General features: G+C 39.6%; 2 protein-coding genes across 9 annotated transcripts in view; one reads left to right on the plus strand and one right to left on the minus strand.

Annotated features, from left to right (window-relative positions):
• Nucleotides 1-14,536, minus strand: part of LOC124137467 (copper-transporting ATPase 1-like) — a 51,528-nt gene extending 36,992 nt beyond the window's left edge. The window contains exons 1-3 of one of the 5 annotated variants that reach the window (XM_046503772.2): nucleotides 14,398-14,522; nucleotides 13,801-13,820; nucleotides 325-447 (exon numbers count right to left, since the gene is read on the minus strand). In XM_046503772.2, coding sequence (XP_046359728.2) covers nucleotides 325-447; nucleotides 13,801-13,812 — 135 coding nt within the window. In that variant the 5' untranslated portion in view covers nucleotides 13,813-13,820; nucleotides 14,398-14,522. Of the gene's footprint in view, nucleotides 1-324; nucleotides 448-2,107; nucleotides 2,236-2,274; nucleotides 2,462-4,614; nucleotides 4,634-13,800; nucleotides 13,821-14,397 lie in introns of those variants that run through there. The other 4 variants (XM_046503774.2, XM_046503775.2, XM_046503771.2 and 1 more) reach the window with 4 other exon arrangements.
• LOC124137469 (GDP-Man:Man(3)GlcNAc(2)-PP-Dol alpha-1,2-mannosyltransferase-like) overlaps nucleotides 1-21,495 on the plus strand; it is a 28,043-nt gene extending 6,548 nt beyond the window's left edge. The window contains exons 2-5 of one of the 4 annotated variants that reach the window (XM_046503779.2): nucleotides 16,021-16,149; nucleotides 16,788-17,030; nucleotides 19,191-20,119; nucleotides 20,908-21,495. In XM_046503779.2, the coding sequence (XP_046359735.2) occupies nucleotides 16,118-16,149; nucleotides 16,788-17,030; nucleotides 19,191-20,119; nucleotides 20,908-21,203 (1,500 nt within the window). In that variant the 5' untranslated portion in view covers nucleotides 16,021-16,117 and the 3' untranslated portion in view covers nucleotides 21,204-21,495. Of the gene's footprint in view, nucleotides 1-15,858; nucleotides 16,150-16,787; nucleotides 17,031-19,190; nucleotides 20,120-20,907 lie in introns of those variants that run through there. The other 3 variants (XM_046503780.2, XM_046503777.2, XM_046503781.2) reach the window with 3 other exon arrangements.

Here is a 21,495-nt window from a genome sequence, read left to right on the forward strand (position 1 = left end):
GTGGGGCATTAAACAACAAACAAACAAATGTAACAAATGCTTTGCCATTAGTTTGTCCATCATTCATCAGTTTGAAGAAGAATGCAAAAATAAAACTCCTAAAATCCCTTTTTCCCTTTGCAACCTGTATTGTGGGTCGTACAGGGCAACTTGAGAAGTCAAGCTTGGTGACTTGGTTCATTGCATATGTCATCATGCGCCAACGTAGATCGTTGCTCATAATATCAGTCACTGGATTGTCTGTTTCTGAACCGGTTATCTAAGGGCCAGTGTCATTTTGCTGGAATATTGTCAAATACATCATTATACAACAAACTATCTTACCTTGATGTCCAACACCCCCTTCTCCTTGGCAATGTTGTTTTCAATGTTTCTGACACATGACTGGCATGTCATGCCCTCTATCGTTACCACCGTGGTTCGATCCATTTCCTCACTGGCCACTTTCTGTAACATAAACATACAGCATACAGTCAATCTCATTAAAATCAGATCTTAGTTCTCGCTACCGCTAAACAAAGATCTGAGGACATCCCATTACGGGTCACGTCAGACCGACCTTGCGCGAACTTTCACCGACCAGTGGAATGACCAATCAGAAGGCAGCTTTCTCGTGCTTTACGGCACTAATTTCAAATTGGCGACTACGCTTCGAAACATATCTTGACAAATTCTTGATTACAAATTTGAAACCTGAACAAAAGAACGTTCTGGAATGCTAATCGATGGTCTAGATTGTATGGATTCAGTCGTTAAACCCGTAACTATTGTTCGGAATACCCCGTGTTAAAATTTTACGAGGTTGCATGATCACATTCCGACTGTCACTTTCATAATCTGGTAAGTGACGCACTGATTGGTCAGATGAAACGTCGTTCTGACGTGACCCCTAATGGGATGTCTTCAGATCTTTGTTTAGCGATAGCGAGAGAACTAAAGTCTGATTTTAATGAGATTGAGCATACAGTAAGCAACACAAGCAGTGTTAGGCCACACTGGTTAACGATGTTTGCATTTAAATTCTTATACTGTTTGAAGTGCAAACTGTTTACTATTTATACAGTAAAATGAAACATGTATTTACTTCTGAGAAGGCTTTTGCTGTCTTTTTTTGAGTGGCCAGAGACAACCTTAATGCATTGATCAAATATATAAAAAAATAGTTCCATTAATTTCATATAATTCAGTCATGTTTATTAGTTGTATCGGTCTACCAATCAAAGGTTCAGTTTGGACAAATAAACATAAATTTAAGCTATTCTTATTTGACTTGCTGATTGTTGCTTTTGGGATGGTTAAATCTGTCTGGACTATTTATCATTAACAGCATGGAGACAATATACACTGGAGAACCGAGGATGACCCAAACATGGTACCACGGCACTGTAGCTCACATGGTCAGGCAGACAACAGCTAAAAATGTCAACTCAGACGGTCATTTAATGCTGTCTGAGCATTGATAATCAAATATTCTGTGTGTATAAATACTGCAGACTATAACCTTTATACAGCATTGCACGGCTACAAAGGTACTGTCACAATGACCTGTAGAAAGAACAAAACAGCCTGTTGGCCAGGAGGATAATATTTTCCTTCAAAAATGATTAAAGCAAAGACAGATTACATATATATGTTCATGTTATAACGGGGGCACGGGCGGCCCAGTCGTTTAAGGCAGCGCAATTCACTGTGCAGAGTTGCGTCTCTTGGGCACGCCAGAAACCTATGATTGTGGGTTCGAATCCCGGTTCGCTCTGATTATGTTTCTAGGTTTGTCAGCACCATACCCGTGCTCGTGGGTTTCACCGAAGTGGTAAACGTCTAAGACCTGCATCACTTTGGGCTTTCCTCCCACATTAAGCTGACACGCTGTGATATGACTGGAATACTGTTAAAAGCGGCGTTAAACTCTAGTATTAGCAAATATTAGAAAATATACCATAACAACATCGCAGCACACGCTATACATATGTTAAAGATTCCGATGTACAGGTGGATAGATGACTAGTACAGGGACTGGAGATCTAGTGTGTCCCTGCTCACAGAGGATCCATGAAATGATTCTATCTACCAATCACATCTACAGAACCGACTAAACATGTCCTACCTTCCAAGGCATTGTTACGTCCCATCATTGAAATAAACACACAAACATGTCCTACATTCTTATTAATAGTATAGGGACTGGAGACCTAGTGCGTCCCTGTCCACAGGGGATCCATGAAATGATTCTATCTACCAATCTCATCTACAGAACGACTAAACATGTCCTACCTTCCAAGGCATTGTTACATCCCCTGTCATTGAAATAAACACACAAACATGTCACATAATTCGAGATTGTATTGTTGTGAAAAATAGCCTTGTCAGATCCTGTTTGAGTTGCTGTAGGAAGGTCCATTAACATGTAGGTCACTGTGACATATTCTGCATCACACACAGCCTGCTGTGTGTGAAACTCTACCCTATCTGCTACACCAGTTTTTAGTTAGGAGAGGGTTACCCACTGACAAGGAAACAGTGAAGTCTCCCGCGAAGGAGTATTCTGTTGATTCACATGAATACATGGCTGTACACACAAAAAATGTTTAAAGTCCCATGTATCCTGTAATTGGGATAGATGACATGCATCAACAAAGTCACCGAGACTGACCAACCGATCCTGATAGTCACCTCTTACGACAAGCATAGTAGCCTTTTACAACAAGCATGGGTTGCTGAAGACCTATTCTACCCCAGATCTTCATGGGTCAGCTCCTAAAAGAGACCTGGTGGTTATAAGAGGAAATATGGTAACCACAACAGCCTACGACAACTGATATCTAAAGAACCCATCCAGCTGTTACCACGCTCCTTTAAAACATTCACATATGGAAAAAAATATACATTACTGGGTCAATACATACCAATGGTTGGAAGAAACTAAAAGTATTAATATGATAAGTATTTTATACACTACTTTGATAAAGAGGCGATGGGGTAGCCTAGTGGTTAAAGGGTTTTCTCATCACGCCAAAGACCCAGGTTTGATTCCCCACATGGGTATCATGTGGGAAGCCCATTTCTTGTGTCCCCTGCTGTGATATTGCTAAAAGCATCGTAAAACTGTACTCACTCAATCACGATTAATAGATATAAGGGCTGGGACGGGTAACTCAGGTAGGTCACTGAGTAGGACCCGGGTACCCACATGATTTCCTGGACCCATGGTTTGTCACGTGATATATTGTTTTTATGACACAAATTATCTAAATCTCTATAGTTACACTACAAGTCACTAATGTTCGTATTTCCTTCTGACTATGCACCCTTTCCTTCTGACTTTTATATGTTTGAATAAAGATAACATTTTCAGTCAACTTCAGTGAATGCATAACCAGATCAGTTTATAGGTGTATTTAAACACATTTTGTAAGATCTAAGGTCAAACTTTTCCCAATCAGACAGTTTGTAAATATCTCATGAGGCCTACAGCGGGTACCTGGATAGGGTCGGATAATAGGGATGGGGGTACCCGGGTAGAAAATTTGGACTTGTCACAGCCCTAATAGATATCCATGTTACTGTTTGGCTTTCACTTCTTAATAGATTTTTTCATGGACAATATTGGTAGGACATGAGAGATAGCAAATCCTGACTGTACCATGGTATAATAACAATGGCAAACCAGTTATATCATGGCATGTCAGCTTGATGCCAAAGTGGTGCAGGTCTCAGAAGCTTACCACTTTGGTGAAACCCAAGAACATGGGTATGGTGCTGAAAAACCTAGAAACACAAACCAGTGACAACAGGGCAAAGCAGGATTCAAACCCACAATCATAGGTTTCTGGAGTGCCCAAGGGATGCAACTCTGCACAGTGATTGTGGCGCCTAAGGCGTCTAGGCCACCTGTTCCCCCAAAATTTGACAGGATTTGACATGTAGTAATACAGTACTATTAACACATAAACCATCACAGATCTTTTTTGAAGCATTATTAACCATTTTAATGTTGTGTGTTTTGTTTAGTAAGTAGATCATATGTTCAAACACACAGACTTTACTTACCAGCATTGTGTACACCTTATTCGACGCATACATATATACCGTAGTCGACATAATAAGCCGGGGCACTCTCAAAATTAGAAATTGGGGGCTCTAATTAGAATATAATTTTGGTGAAAGAGTTAAAAGATCATGGTTTATGCTGACTGCCGGAAATGATACAAAAGAAAAGTCTGTGCATATTATACACGACAGATATATTTTTCCAGAATTTAATTGCCTGTAATTAAGGGTGGATATAACACACGAGTTCGTATTTTACACAAATAAATAAGTCTTGTGTACATAGTTCAATCGGAAGGGTGCTAATTGGGATTGTTCACTAGCCAATATATTAGCAAATATCGCCGTGGCCGCTTATTACGTCAAATACGGTATGTGAAATTTACTATCTGCCCATAACACTGGTACAAGAAGCCTTTTTAAGTGTAACCTCTTGTTAATCATGTTAATAACTTTTGCTCCCCAAATGATATTAATGATCATGTTAGTAATTCCCACAAATCATCACTATCATCTATCCCTCAAAATTGAAACAACATGTCCCAACAGTGGCGAAATACTTACATGAAAAGAAATTGTCTCTTCTAATTTCTATATTCTATATTAGAAGCAAGCATGCCCAGATCAGATGTGGAAAATATCAATACAGACATCCATGAGATGTGTCGGCATGCACGCACACAAGCACTCCCACCAGGAAGATACTTTCAAGCTGTTTTCCATCACTACCAGGATGTCAATATAACATCCTGTACAGCTGACAGATGATTGATGGCTCAAATACATTTTACTAGTGAGTTTCCTCCAGCAATCTGAACAGGAGAATTGATTTAAAAAGATTATACTTATGATCACATTCTTCACTACTGTACACCTTGTTAATGAAGGAGAATGATTTTCTGCTACTTTATTTAACCAGTACAACCAGAGAGAATGTTGTACAATGATCTATTGTTGAACATTATGCCGCAATGTGGTGGATGACCCAATGTTGAACTTTGACCCAAGACGTACTATAATCAGAACAACCAGTGTTTAATATTCAGAGCTAGTGTTAAATTTGGACCCACACTTTGAACCAGTGTTGAACTATAATCAAATGTGGAACTTTGACAGTGTTGAACTGTGATCCAATGTGGAACTTTGACAGTGTTGAACTGTGATCCAATGTGATACTTTGGCAGTGTTGAACTATGATCCAGTGATACTTTGACAGTGTTGAACTGTGATCCATTGTGGAACTTTGACAGTGTTGAACTATGACCCATTGTGATACTTTGACAGTGTTGAACAGTGATCCAATGTGATACTTTGACAGTGTTGAACTGTGATCCAATGTGATACTTTGACAGTGTTGAACTGTGATCAAATGTGGAACTTTGACAGTGTTGAACTGTGATCCAATGTGATACTTTGACAGTGTTGAACTGTGATCCATTGTGGAACTTTGACAGTGTTGAACTATGACCCATTGTGATACTTTGACAGTGTTGAACAGTGATCCAATGTGATACTTTGACAGTGTTGAACTGTGATCCAATGTGGAACTTTGACAGTGTTGAACTGTGATCCAATGTGATACTTTGAAAGTGTTGAACTGTGATCCAATGTGATACTTTGACAGTGTTGAACTGTGATCCAATGTGATACTTTGGCAGTGTTGAACTATGACCCAATGTGATACTTTGACAGTGTTGAACTGTGATCCAATGTGATACTTTGACAATGCTGAACTATGCCCCATTGTGATACTTTGACAGTGTTGAACTGTGATCCAATGTGATACTTTGAAAGTGTTGAACTGTGATCCAATGTGATACTTTGACAGTGTTGAACTATGATCCAATGTGATACTTTGACAGTGTTGAACTGTGATCCAATGTGATACTTTGACAATGCTGAACTATGCCCCATTGTGATACTTTGGCAGTGTTGAACTGTGACCCAATGTGATACTTTGACAGTGTTGAACTGTGATCCAATGTGATACTTTGACAGTGTTGAACTGTGATCCAATGTGATACTTTGGCAGTGTTGAACTATGACCCAATGTGATACTTTGACAATGCTGAATTATGCCCCATTGTGATACTTTGACAGTGTTGAACTATGACCCATTGTGATACTTTGGCAGTGTTGAGCATTACCCAGTGTGGAACTTTGACACAGTGTTGTGCTGTGACCTGAGGTTGTAGATACTAATGAATTTCATTTTTGACATATTTTATTGAAAGTATTTTTACTGTTCATATTGGACTGCAACATGACGCAAGGGACTGCAGAGTTCAGTCAGGCCCTGCAGAGTTCAGTCAGGGTCTGCAGAGTTCAGACAGGGCCCAACAGTTTAGTCAGGGCCTGCAGAGTTCAGTCAGGGCCTGCGGAGTTCAGTCAGGGCCTGCAGAGTAGAGTCAGGGCCTGCAGAGTACAGTCAGGGCTTGCAGAGTTCAGTCAGGGCCTGCACAGTTCACTCAGGGCCTTCAGGGTACAGTCAGGGCCTGCACAGATCAGTCAGGGCCTGCACAGATCAGTCAGAGCCTGCACAGTTCACGCAGGGCCTTCAGAGTACAGTCAGGGCCTGCACAGATCAGTCAGAGCCTGCACAGTTCAGTCAGGGCCTAGATTTCAGTCAGGGCCTGCACAGATCCGTCAGGGCCTGCACAGATCAGTCAGAGCCTGCACAGTTCAGTCAGAGCCTGCACAGTTCAGTCAGGGCCTAGAGTTCAGTCAGGGCCTGCACAGATCCGTCAGGGCCTGCACAGTTCAGTCAGGGCCTAGAGTTCAGTCAGGGCCTGCACAGTTCAGTCAGGGCCTAGAGTTCAGTCAGGGTCTGCACAGATCAGTCAGGGCCTGCACAGATCAGTCAGAGCCTGCACAGTTCACGCAGGGCCTTCAGAGTACAGTCAGGGCCTGCACAGTTCAGTCAGGGCCTGCACAGTTCACACAGGACCTTCAGAGTACAGTCAGGGCCTGCATAGATCAGTCAGGGCCTGCACAGTTCAGTCAGGACCTGCACAGATCAGACAGGGCCTGCACAGATCAGTCAGAGCCTGCACAGTTCAGTCAGGGCCTAGAGTTCAGTCAGGGCCTGCACAGTTCAGTCAGGGCCTAGAGTTCAATCATGGCCTTCAGAGGACAGTCAGGGCCTGCACAGTTCAGTCAGGGCCTAGAGTTCAGTCAGGGCCTGCACAGTTCACTCAGGGCCTTCAGAGTAGTCAGGGCCTGCATAGATCAGTCAGGGCCTGCACAGTTCAGTCAGGGCCTGCACAGATCAGTCAGGGCCTGCACATTTCAGTCAGGGCCTAGAGTTCAGTCAGGGCCTGCACAGTTCAGTCAGGGCCTAGAGTTCAGTCAGGGCCTACACAGTTTAGTCAGGGCCTGCACAGTTCAGTCAGGGCCTAGAGTTCAGTCAGGGTCTGCACAGTTCAGTCAGGGCCTAGAGTTCAGTCAGGGCCTGCACAGTTCAGTCAGGGCTTTCAGAGTACAGTCAGGGCCTGCACAGTTCAGTCAGTGCCTAGAGTTCAGTCAGGGCCTGCACAGTTCAGTCAGGGCTTTCAGAGTACAGTCAGGGCCTGCACAGTATTGATAAGATTCAAATGGACATGACTATGGACTCTGTAACCCAGATGTACCCTTAACCTGACAATTCTCTTGGTGGTTCACCCCAATTAGAAGGGTTTCGCTGTGTATGATCTAAAAGTGATGTTTCACAAATCTTTAGGTTTGCTGTACACAATGTATACACATTAAAATATCATCTTTCCGTGCCATGTAGCAACTGTCGTAATACAAAACATTTATCTGATACCTTGTCATAACATATGTACCTAGTCATTAAAATACATTTAGTCGAAAACTGTTGTCTCGGGGTTCGACACATCTGACTTGACCTTATTACAGTCTGACCCAGCCATCAGACAACAGAAAGCAAATGTGCAAACATACAAACCTTTATCAACAGTTCAGGGTTCTACGTTTTAAGCTATTTTTATTTCATGGGACTATGAAAGGAGTTTGCAACATTTGACATCTCATTTCAACACATCTGGGTTCAAGTAGTGGCAAACATAGCAAGATTTCCCCAGGTCCTGGGTGAGTTTAACACATCCAGGTTGAAGTAGTGGTAAGTATAGTAAGATTTCCCCAGGTCCTTGCTGTGAGTTTGACATATCCAACTGTTTGACTGTATTCCAAGATTGGTTCTTATTCTACATGATATTGTCATTAAAACTTTCCTGATGATCTTTGGTAAGATTGGTTATGGTTGGTAAATAAAGTGTGTCTTACCAAAAAATAATAATCATGAAATGAGTCTGTTCACTTTCCAACATAACCTGATAACTTAGTTTACAACACATGTACCTGACATCTAAACTGGAGGTCACTGTGATTAAGGAGCAGGTCACAATCAGGTGTAAGTGTGTACTAGTTCATCCTCTACACAAGGAGGTGGGTGAAATTGGGTTTAACTTCACCATGTTCACGGCATACAACATGATGTGTTAAGCGATGTGCATGCAATATATTTTTCCATTCTTATTTTTAACACAGTAAATTCAACCTGATAAAGTCATAAATTTAAACTGCTACATGCAACAATAAACATATGACAATATGCTTATCAACATAGTATAATGCCAGCAGGGTTCGAAATCAAGCTTGAAATTCACGAGGTCACAACCCCAATATTAAAATTTTAAGATTAAGAGGGTCCCTAGATTCAAACACTATAGCAACAAACCTCAAGGATCCCTGGATGCCTTCATTTCAAACACTGGTGAAGAACTACGACATACCTGAGCTTCACGGCGTACTAACCTAATTGTGACAACATCCGTTATCCAAGGTACATACAGAAGTGTTTTGTACTTCGGTACACATTCAGATGATACTAATCAAATATCATCTGAATGTGTCTCATAATATATCATATTAGGCATATAATATTGCCTGGGCCTTGCCAAGTCGTTTTTACTTTCAAAATAAGAATATGCATCCTGAAAGTGAAACAGCATTGATACTTGAGATTCGTAGTATGCTGATGATGATCATTATTACTACTTTGTGTTTGTTTGCTGTTTAATGCAGCACTCAGCAATAGTGAAGCTATATGGTGACAGCAAGTAAATAATTGAGTTCGAACAGATATTTTGCATGCATGTTTTCCACACAACACAATGCCTTTTGTCTGCCTATACATTGCACAAATAACAGAAACAAATCTAGACATGTTGCCATATTTCTGAATGCATTCTAACACTACAGTCCAGCTGTCATTATCAAAATCTACATCCATTGCTACAGTTGAACGAACAGGAGATAACTAACTTGGTCAATGAAGATGTGGAATCGGGGGAAAAGCATCCCCACACAAGATCATTTACAATTGTCTCCTTAAATAACCTGTAAATAGCAATCCGCTGACACACATTTTCTACCTGATCTACCAGTGATTCAGTTAAAATATATATACAGCTATAATATATTATATCATAACTGAAATTATTTAATGCAATAATCATAAAAAATACATCTGGAACTAATATTTTATTATGCAGCTTTAAGTATATTAAACAATAGTTGCCATTATTAAATAATTCATAGAATACTACCTCTATTACATCAGTGCCATACATCCTGTATTTCAGCTGTCATCCCACCATAAAATCTTTTCATTTTCAACAGAAGTCCCCTTCACTATCAACTATTCAAAACCACTTAACCTCTGCATAGAGAAAGTTTTCACTTCTGATAATGTTGACCTTAGGATTAAAGCCGTTTTTACGTCATTGGCCTTGTGATCAGCAACATACAACATATGATAAAATATTTCTGTCAGCACTAACTGGGAAATTTTTATTTCCAATTAATAGGAAATGTCATAGACATCTGCTGCAAACTTAGGGTTTAATATTGGTCTCAGATGTAAGTCTACATAAATTACAGAATACAAACAATTCTTCAACTTTTGCTCGTTTTGTTTTGTCAGGGCACTGACTGTTCAAAACTTGCTATTCAAATAATACACAAAATTTAATAAGCGATGTTGTAAGCAATATTTTAAGTATCCTTAAATAGTTGTATCTTTGTAGATGTCCCTTTGCATACTGTTCAGTACTTCATGTACACAAATATGATAAATATCTACCATCTGATGGAGAAGTTGAAATTCTAAAAAGATGTTTGCAATATTGATCATGGATATTCTATTCATGCATCATTAAATGCCATTCAATATACCGGTATGCATTATCAGCAATATACGGCATCTGACTATAACAAAGAGCACATGCTGCATTCCATTGTCTGTCTTCATAATACACACAGGTTACCACAACTCACATAACAATCTAATGGGACGGGGACATATTAACAGATTCCAATAACCGATATATTTATATATATGTATAAACATGATAAATGTGAATCAAGGACATATAATATATATATATATATAAATGTGAATCAAGGACATTTACATGCATATAGAAATACATTCACCATGTTCATAATCTACTCCATTGATTAACTTAAGCAAGCAAACACACAAGCAAACTAGACAGAAAGACTACAACATGCAAAGGATGAAACAGGCAGGCAGTGTTCCAAACAAAAACAGTTCCTGGTTCCCCTGTTTCAATTCCCACAAGGCACTGGCATATTTAAGACATTTTCTGGTATCCTCTGACAAGATATTGCTGGAATATGGCTTAAAGACGCATAAAACCCAACTATCTCACTCACTGGCTCCTTGACTCAGAATCAGGTTAGTCCTTAGTATTTGAATCTAGGGACCCTTAAAATCTTAACTTTTAACATTAGGGTTCAGACAAGGACCTGTTTACTTTCTTACTTAATTTTCAAACATTTAATTTAATGCTCCTATTCTTCCACCTGGTTTAGTACCACTCAGTTATCACTTTCCATGTTGACATAAAACAGCATCACTGCAGATCTGTGAAGATCCGGGGTAGAATAGGTTTTCAACAATCCATGCTTGCCGTAAAAAGCGACTGTGCTTGCTGTAAAAAGTGACTAACAGGATCAGGTGGTCAGGCTCGCTGACCCGGTTGATACATGTCATCAAATCCCAATAGCGTGGATCAATGCTCATGATATCAATCACTGGACTGTCTGGTCCAGACTCGATTATTTACAGACCACCGTCATATGGCTGGAATATTGTTGTGTGCGCCGTTAAACAACAAACAAACACTGCCATAGCCTATTTAGCATGTTTTGCAATCAGCTTAAAATCTGATATTTCAAACTCATGTTTACAGGGTGACAAATGCAAGGCATGTCAAGATTATTGTCCCTATTGCTTAACAGTGAGTCTGAGTAGAATTGAAAACTGTCAGGGAAGAGGACAAAGTCCTAAGGTATCTTTAGACCAGATTATATTTTCCTGGTTTGAGATAGTTTTGTGTGAAAAATCGTGGTTTGTAGCATGGAATAACAAAAACAGATCAGATTATTTTGTTTGTCCATGTAAAAGGTATCTAAATATCATGAAGATGCTACCTTGTACGCAGTGTTTAAGCTTGTCTTGCCATTTAACTTTGTGCAACCTATTGTTTGTTTGATGTTTAACGCCGCACTCAGCAATATAATCCCGCTATATGACGGCGGTCTTTAAATAATCGAGTCTTGACCAGACAATCCAGTGATTGACATCATTAGCATCGATCCACGCAATTGGGACACGATGACATGCATCAACCAAGTCACCGAGCCTGACCACCTGATTCTGTTAGTCGCCTCCTATGTGATGATCTTCTAAGTTTGCATTCATCAGCACTTTTCAGATTTAAACTTTTATCCACTTTTCATTGTTTTTAGAGTGATTTGAATCTCATAACCATACAATTAGACAAAATGGAACTGTTCTGGTCTAATCATGCTTGTCATGAATAAACAATTACCAAAGGTTCTACTTGAATTAAACAATTTTAGAGTAATATAGTTGATCTAATCACGACTTCTGATAAATATATGGTTATAAAAAATCCTTCTATCATGTACATTCACCAAATGCGTCCAAGAGCATAGATTTTCAAGCAACAGGCATATCACGTACAGTGTACATACATGAATTTATTCATGCATACACAGGAACAACCAAGAATAAATTTCACAGTGATTGATAACGAATAGCCCCACTTGTCATGTTTGTCATGCTTGGTTTTGTCAGTGAGCATCAACACTTCCTCATGTTGTCAGTATTCATGACATATTTACACAAAAATACATTGATAGAAAATAACTGTTTTAGCATGTTCAGTCCATTAGTCCCTATAATGATAACATATAGCATGATATAGCAAAACCCTTAATAATGGAAAATTTCTACTAGTCCTTATAACATAACTACTGGGCAGTTTGGTTCTGTAGAACTACTGCCAATTTCAAACACTCAATAAAGCTGTTAATTCACTTTTCAGTATATTAAACTGACAGTTATGTTGCTGTGAAATCTATTAAAAGCTTTCTTTAATTATTCACAATTATCCAACCCGACCATAACGATTACTGATCAGATTCTCCATCAGCTGTGAGGTTGACTTTTTTTTAAATAGTTCTGAATACAAAATTTATATAATATATGCATATATGATATATATATGTACATATGTGTAAGAATTGAGATTAGCGCCAAGCAGTAAGGTTCTGTTGTGCTGACATTGGTAACATCACTCTGTTACCATGGTAACTGTTGATGATATCTTGTCATGCTTCTAAGGCATTAATACAATTATACTTATAGGAAACAAATGATGCCAGAGTCATTATTTCTTTAAAGCCAGACAGAAAACTAATCAATCTTGACATTTTATCTTTAAGCAACTCTGAAATATAGTGAGTACTTGGATATTTTCTACACCTCCTCAGCTAATCATGGTCATAAAGATATGAAAGAAAATGATATATAGATAATATCAATATTCTTTTGCAAATCCTATTGGGAAGACAAATCTGTTAACAAATACTGAATTACCGTATTAGCTTGAAGCACCCTGCTCCAATAATAAATGCCCCCTGACCAATGACCAACTTCTGGACCATTCTGTGAGTAATCCTTATAAGCGCCCCAAACTAAGCTCCAAAATATACATGACAATCCATATTTTCTTTCGCATATCACAGCTGTTTCACAGAAAACACAGCAGTGTAGCAGGGATAGAAATCAGCACTAGCCCGCTAGCCTGAACCAGCTTAGTTAATGTTAATGGTATCGTAAGGGCTATTTGGGCTAGTAGACTTTCTTGGTTAATTTCTATCCCCGAGTGTAGAAGGGATATATAACTGCCTAGTATTAGTAGTAACTATAATGAAAAACCTTTGTAACTTTCATAACTTTTAAACCATGTTTGTAATTCTATACAGTTTGATCTCCAATAACAAATTTTACTTGTTTATGGTTTTAATAAATGCCTATTTTGTCATATTTTGGTTATTATGGTTAATATGGTAACTGAACAAACAGACATAGTAATTCTGATATTTGAGAACACTATTAAGTAGCTTCCATCCATGTGTTAGAAGCCATTCATTTGACCCTTGGATTTATTAACCAATTATACTCCCCTCAACACAAAAGTATAAAGTTTGTATGAAGGCACAATAAGAAACGCAAACCAGCAGACAAAAACAAAATCAGAAATGCATTCATGAATTCACTTAATGAAAACAGTTAAAACAGAACCAATCACAATCAACATACACCCATCATATTACCAAGAATACACTTACCAAATACTTCATTGTGACAGCTTGAAATATACAATAACATATATATCACAACCCATGTACATGTAAGGTACATGGACTTCTGGCAACATTGACTAGCCTTACAGCCTGTGACACAAGTAATGGCTCCCTGAATTTATTAACATCCCCCTGGCTAGTTAATTAATACACATATGATTGGTGCATTGCATCCAAGAGTCTATATAGTACAGCATGTCACTTCAAGATGAACGTGGTAGGCTACCAGTAAAATGTTACTTGAATCTAACCATGGATAAGAGTATAAACATTAATGAGACAAAGATTTAACGGTTAAGAAACATTGTGATATAAACAAATGATCACATATCAAAAGGTATCGTCACAAAAAATGTTTGTTTCATTTTCTGTTAAATGTAACACCACCCAATGGCAACTTTAAGATTTTTACACATGTCCTAAAATATTGCAATGTCATTACATACATCCGTATATCGCCATGGTCAGTGAATCTGCGTCTGAACTAATTAACTTTCTTGGCAAGATCTATATCAAGCTTTTCTTTCAGTCACTAGTACTCAAAGTATTTACTTAATAGGAAAGACAGGTTTTAGTACTTACAGTTTAGTGCTGCGGATGTAGATTCAGCTACTTATGTATACAGACTTTTGTTCGTCCTGAACCTTAAAATTGACATGTTTTCAATCCGGAATCAGACTGACACCGATGTTTACAAATGATGGAGTTTGGAAAAGTTGGATTGGCTAGTTTCTGGATATGGAATGCCGGTATAAGTGTAATAAGCGGTTGTCGGATATCAGGAATGATCGTTGACGATGTTTTATAAACATATTTAATTACAAATGTGTTAATCATAGTTGTGTATTTAAAGTGGTATTTGTCCCACAAGTTTGCATTGACCTCATGTGAGCTCATTTCTACTTGAAAGGAATTCGACGAAATAATACCATGTTGTTGGCCTGTGTTCGCGGTCACTGTCACCAAACGCCAGCAGTACAACTTGATCAAAAGTATCTCACAAAACAAACAATGAATGAATTGAGTACAAATTTCTTAAATTAATACACTCTTTAAAATTTACCTTTGCAAACTTTAGGGAAAGGCCAAGAAAGAAATTTTGTCACAGGTGCCGACCATTTGATATATTCTGTCCTTGACTTCACTTCCTAAAGTTGTCAAAAGAAAAGATTCGTTCACTGCACATGCTAGGTGTTACAAAACATGTACATCTATAATGCCCAGTAGGTGAAAATATGTTTACCGCCTGCTTTCGGAAAATATAATCATAAAGCTGACAAATTATATTCTGGCTCTAACAAAAGTCCCAAACTTAAATGTTAATAATCAAGTTGGACCAGGCCTACTAGTGGTTGACAGCATGAACACCCGCTCACGCCGTCGGGCCGGCTCTTTCGACATCGGTGACACATTCTGCGATCTTATGGTCCTTGTATTGGAGTTTCGTGATTCTAAAACAATTCATAATATAGTAACAACCATATAGTATGTGTTTTCGTGTTAAAAGATTTGACTAAACAAGTGACACAATTCATGACATGCGTGTTTTGTTTTCCGTACTCAACAATGTTTTAAACAGCCTGTTATATTGTCCTGTGAAGAAATAGCTATAACCTTTTAAATAATGTTGTTGGTTGTTTGTTTGTTTGTTTGTTTGTTTGTTTGTTTAACACAGCACTCAGCAACATTCCAGCTATATGACGGCGGTCTGTAAATAATTGAATCTGGACCAGACAATCCAGTGATTAATATCATGAGCATCGATCAACGCAATTTGGATCGATGACATGCATCAACCAAGTCAGCGAGCCTGACTACCCGATTCCGTTAGTCGCCTCTTTCGACAAGCACAGCATGTTAGTTTTATATTCAGAGTTGTGATATTTTAGTTATTGAACTGTCCATCGTCGACAGGTTTTTAGATATTTTTAATGTATAACTTGTGCTGGTAAAAATATGGTTTAAATATTGCCGACGTTACACATTTTAACTCACTTTAAACGAAACCTATAAAATCCGTTTTCGTAATGCAGTCCTAACTTTCACAACCGCTTCCTGTTGTGAACCGAATGGAAAAGGGGAAAGTATAAACTGCCCATTCCCCCTTTTCTTAATAAATGAGAGGATGTGTTAAGTTAATATTTGCTTTCACGACTACATTATTAGTTCAGAAATGAATGTATATGATATATTTCGTCATAATAGATCCATATGTTCAGAGTTGAGAGGGTGTCCCCGTGTCCCCCCAGCTGGAGGAACCGGAAGTAGATCGTGGCAAACATGAAGTGACGAAATCACAACAATGCTCTCTCTTTTGATGCAGAAATATGTCAGGTACAATATTCATGTTAATATGAGTTGTAGTGTCGATGTTCCGTTGTATATATGTCCTAACATACTGTATCGTGGAAGTTAACTGTTATTAAGTTGAAAGACAATTTAACATACATTAGTCACACATTAAGTTGCTCTCTGTCCTGTTTCTGATCAACAAGTGTCGATGTCCAACCTTTTGTTTTGACGGGAAACACTCAGATGAATAACTTGCCAACCTAATAAGACGAATTATTCAATGTGCCACATATCGTTTAGATGTTGTATATATAGCGGGTTGTGCCGAAGATGGAGATGGGCGTCTGGTCGGACATTTCACCAATGTTCATAGTTTTCGCTCATATTGCTGAAGGTAGTGAAAATTATTCCTGTGAAATATGGCATTGCAAGTACTTAGGATAATGAGTTATTGTGATCTCCAAACAATTTATGATTAATTACATTCTTTGTGTTCCTTTTATGACCTTAATCAAAACTAGGAAGGACTGATCAACACGACACAAGCTTTTGTGAATTAATTGTTTTTCTGTTAAAGAAAATTTAATAGAGATGTTCAGGGTTGTGTTTTTAAAATATCTAAAACACTGGACAATCCAGTTGATCCAGCAAACTGCAAATTTTCTGTTTTTATTTTCCAGCCTTGTATCCCAGTGTGCCAGTTTGCTTGTGGTCTCGGGGGTGTTTTTCGTCATCTCCTTCACTGCGGTCCTGATCTTTCTGAGATTGTGGGTCAGATGGAGGGCCAAGTCCTTGTTACCACACTTGAGACAGGACAGCAAAGGGAGACGACTGGTGACAGTGGGATTCTTCCACCCATACTGCAATGCTGGGGGTGGTGGGGAACGAGTGCTCTGGGTGGCCATCAGATCATTGCAGAAGAAGTAAGTTTTCTCCCTTTAGCCAGTGTTGTGCAAGCTTCTTCCCTCTCAGTAACACAAGCTTCTCACAGCAATAGCCCGTTCGTGCAGCACTCTATACTATCGCTGCCATCCAGTCGAAGCTCCCCACCGATTACATGATAGTTGAAATGAAATAGAAATTAAAACTGATAAACAATTCTGGAGTAAGAGTAATCAATGTCATGGACAGTCATCACTTGTTGGTGAACATAATGGTCAGTCAGTTTTGAGTTCAACTCCAAGCATGGTTGTAGCCACCTATCACAGGGAGGAGCTTTGACTGGTGGCAGCAATAGTATAGAGAGCCCCGTGAAAAGGGGGGGCACGGGGGGCCCAGTCGTCTAAGGCGCCGCGATTCGCTGTGCAGAGTTGCGTCCCTTGGGCACACCAGAAACCTATGATTGTGGGTTTCGAATCCCGGATAGCCCCGATTATGTTTCTAGGTTTGTCAGCACCGTGCTCGTGGGTTTCACCGAAGTGGTAAACGTCTGAGACCTGCATCACTTCGGTCTTTCCTCCCAGATTAAGCTGGCACGCCGCGATATAACTGGAATACTGTTAAAAGCGGCGTTAAACCCAACTCACTCACTCACTCCGTGAAAGGTTATCACTGTGAGGAGCTTGAGTGTTGTGTATTGGGCATTTTGGGTAGATGCAACATGCACCAAAAAAATCCCAGTCCAACCCCGAACTAGTCCTTTGTGATCATTAATAACCAAATGTTTATGATCTGTGACATGTTTCCCAGCTCTGTTTGGTGCATTTCTTAGTTAAAGAACACAGACAAAAGTAGCTTTTACATTTTCTGTGGTGAGTGTAATCGCATGTGAGTGATACTTAATCGGCAGGGATTGAAGTTTGTCTTTCACGCTAGCCTAGACCAGTGTTGTTAATGTTTTAGGTATCAATAGCGCTGGTAGAACTTCAAACAGTTTGGGGCGTATTGCTTTATGTTATCACTATTCTGGCTAGTCGACTCTCTTAGTTAATTTCTATCCCTGTCAGTGTCACAAAATAGCATCTGGAGCATTGTGATATATTGAGTTACAAGATTGTCATGATTGTTGGATCTGACTCATTGTCTGCCACAACTGAATGTGTCAGCCCCCATGAGGATGCCTGGTCAGATTAGGTCCCCAGTTTGTGCTGGTCGTAAGAAGCAACCAAAGTTTTTGGGTGGTCAGGCTCGGTGACCTGGCTGGAACATGTCATCATACCCCAATGGCGCCATCTTCCTGAGGCAAGGGAGTTAACTGACTATAAAGTCAGTTTCCACCCTTGACGAACTAGGCTGTAATTATGGAGTTACATTTTGGCTGGGCTAACGAGTCTGTGCATAGTCAAATCAAAATTGTGTAACGAACTAGACATCCGGTTCGTTAACAACAGGAATTTCAACGTGCAGATTTCGGTCGACTGCAGGATTTGCGAAGCCTGTGTACCGTCAACTTGGCGTCGTCAGCTATTTTGTAAATTCTTTCATGCTTTTAATCAAGGTGCTCACTCGATTTGATGCACTTCGCAGGGTAAGACCCATTGTATTACAATATAGTTCTAGAATATCGAGCAGATCGTCTCGACTGGGCGCCGCCTGTTTGTGACATGAGAGATGGAATCTGTTTGGTTAGTAGGGGGAACATAGAAGGGACATAACTCGTATTAGCCACTGGTGGCGCTACGATCGAGCCTGGAAATTCCAGCCTAGTTGGGCAAGGGTGGAAACTAGACTCATATAGTCAGTAAACTCCCTTGCCTCGGGAAGATGGATGGCGTGGCTCATTGCTCACAATTTCATTTACTGGATTGTCTGGTCTAGACTTGGTTGTTTAAAGGCCATCATCATATACCTAGAATACTACTGAGTGTGGCATTACACAACAAACAAACAAATGTTTTAAGTGCTTGTAATATTGGATGTGGTTTCCTGGTAAGATAGGGTCTGCTGTCTGTCATGGAGCAGACAGTGTGTGACATTGTGTCCCCATATCAACCATTGATTTGTTTTCCTCTGCCGCTTTGTACTTACAGGTTAAATAGCTGTACAAATCGTACAAATGTGTAGATGTTCCAGGTTGGGTCCATTAACATGATTAATAAAGCCTTGTAGCATTGACTGATGCATTATATGTTTCTTGTTTACAGACACTCTAATGTTAGCTGTGTGGTGTACACTGGTGACATTGATGCCAAACCAGAAGAAATACTGGGTCGAGCCAGGCAAAGATTTAACATTGTGTTACCCAAACCTATAGAGTTTGTGTACCTGAGAAGACGACAGTGGGTGGAAGCTTGTAAATACCCCTATTTCACACTCCTGGGACAAAGCCTCGGCTCTTTGTACTTAGGGTGGGAGGCGTTAATGAACTTTGTACCTGACTTGTACATCGACAGCATGGGCTATGCATTTACCGTGCCACTGTTTAAATATTTCGGTGGCTCCAAGGTGGCTTGTTATGTACATTATCCAACGATCTCCACGGATATGTTACAGAAGGTGACAGACCGGACTCAGTCATTCAACAATGCAAGTTTCATTGCCAGAAGTTCATTTCTCAGCAGCTTTAAGCTGATGTATTATAAAATATTTGCATATCTGTATGGCGTTGCTGGGAAGAGGAACGACGTGGTGATGGTCAACTCGACATGGACCTTCAACCACATTCAGGCGCTGTGGTCTGCAGGAAATAGAACACATATAGTCTATCCTTCATGTGATGTCTCCGAGTTTGTAAAAATACCATTAGAAAAGAGTTTAGTTTCTAAAGAAAGGACTATGGTGTCAGTAGCACAGTTCAGGCCGGAGAAAAATCATTCCTTGCAGGTGAAATCATTTGCTAAGTTTCTGGAGACGGTGGATAGTGAATGGGGGATGTATAAGCTGGTGCTGGTGGGTGGGTGTCGGAATGAGGGGGATGCAGAGCGAGTGGAGGCACTGAGGGGACTGTGTAGAGAGCTGGGGGTGGAGAACTCCGTGGACTTTAAACTCAATATCAGCTTCGAGGAGCTGAAGAGCTGCATGGCGTCAGCGGTGCTTGGCCTTCACAGCATGTGGAATGAACATTTTGGTATAGGTGAGGTGTTATATTGCACTTGAGTATGATGAGCTTCCCCAATTCTTGGGTACAAATTAGGAATTTACTAGTTTAGGTATATAAACCACAGGAACTTAATGTTCTTTTAGAAATTATGAAATTGGGTGTTTTATACAATCAAACTCCCATAATTTTGAACAGAACTTTAGATTGCTGTGAAATGACATCTGTGGTCATTAGTGATCGTAAGACAATACCCTGTGGGAATTCTATATGGAAGTAAGTCCACAGTATCCCATGCCTGTCCTGCTTCTTGGTAACCTTGGAGATTAGGTGGAATATTGCCTGAAGCTACTTCAGAAATGAAGTCACTCACACACTGATCATTGAACCTGCATATTAAGAAATAGTGGGGGAAAGGACTCATGACATACATGAAGAATTGATTTGACATCAGTCAATGACTGTGGAACAGGTTGAAAGTAATAAAACATTCTAATATTGCCTGTCTACTGCAAAGATGACAAAATGAAAATGCTTTGTTTACTGATTTGTTGTTTAAAACTGTTGGGTCAGTGGTCGAATAGTTCTGTTTTTTGTTTGTTACTTTTTTTCTTCAATTGATCCCTTAAACATGTCAAAGGAATTGTTGGTCAGGGGATTGTCATATTTTGAATGTTGTTAATTGACATAATTATCAAGATGAAAACATTCTAAAAATATACACTATGGTTCCCGATCTGTGAATTCTTTTTATTTGTTGATGGATAACGATGTGACATAAGTTCTGTCAATATGAATAATCAGTCTGTGTGTTCTTACCACAGGTGTCGTGGAGCTTATGGCAGCTGGGACGGTCATTATTGCCCACAACTCGGGTGGGCCGAAGCTGGACATCGTCGTTCCATTCAACGAGGAGCCGACAGGTTTCCTGGCTGATGACGAGGAGTCCTACGTTGGCGCCATGACGACAGTGTTCAGGATGTCTGATGATGACAGGCTGAGGCTACGGAGCGTGGCTAGACAGTCAGTGTCCCGCTTCTCTGATGAACAGTTTGAGAGGTCTTTCCTTGCTGTGGTGGATCCGGTGTTGAAATCCATTGAAGACAATGGTGGAAAATAAGGCTACAATAAATTAATCATGGATCTTCTAAATATTAAAAAAATGTGAGGGATGAGGCATTTATTTTTTTGTTTTTATTTGGTCAAGGCATCCGTGTTCATTAACACGTGAAGCATGAATGTTTGATTGGATGACAATGTGAACATTGTTTAGTCTGAGGACAGTATAAACATTGTTTAGTCTGATGAAGATGTGAACATTATGAGTGTTGTTGAGCATCAGAATCTGTTATTTATTGCTTTGTTGACATACACTTGAATAAAGCTGTTGCATCTAATTGTTTACCGCTGTA

Source organism: Haliotis rufescens, unplaced genomic scaffold (genome assembly GCF_023055435.1).
Source record: "Haliotis rufescens isolate VD_foot unplaced genomic scaffold, xgHalRufe1.0.p SCAF_7, whole genome shotgun sequence".
NCBI lineage: Eukaryota > Metazoa > Mollusca > Gastropoda > Lepetellida > Haliotidae > Haliotis > Haliotis rufescens.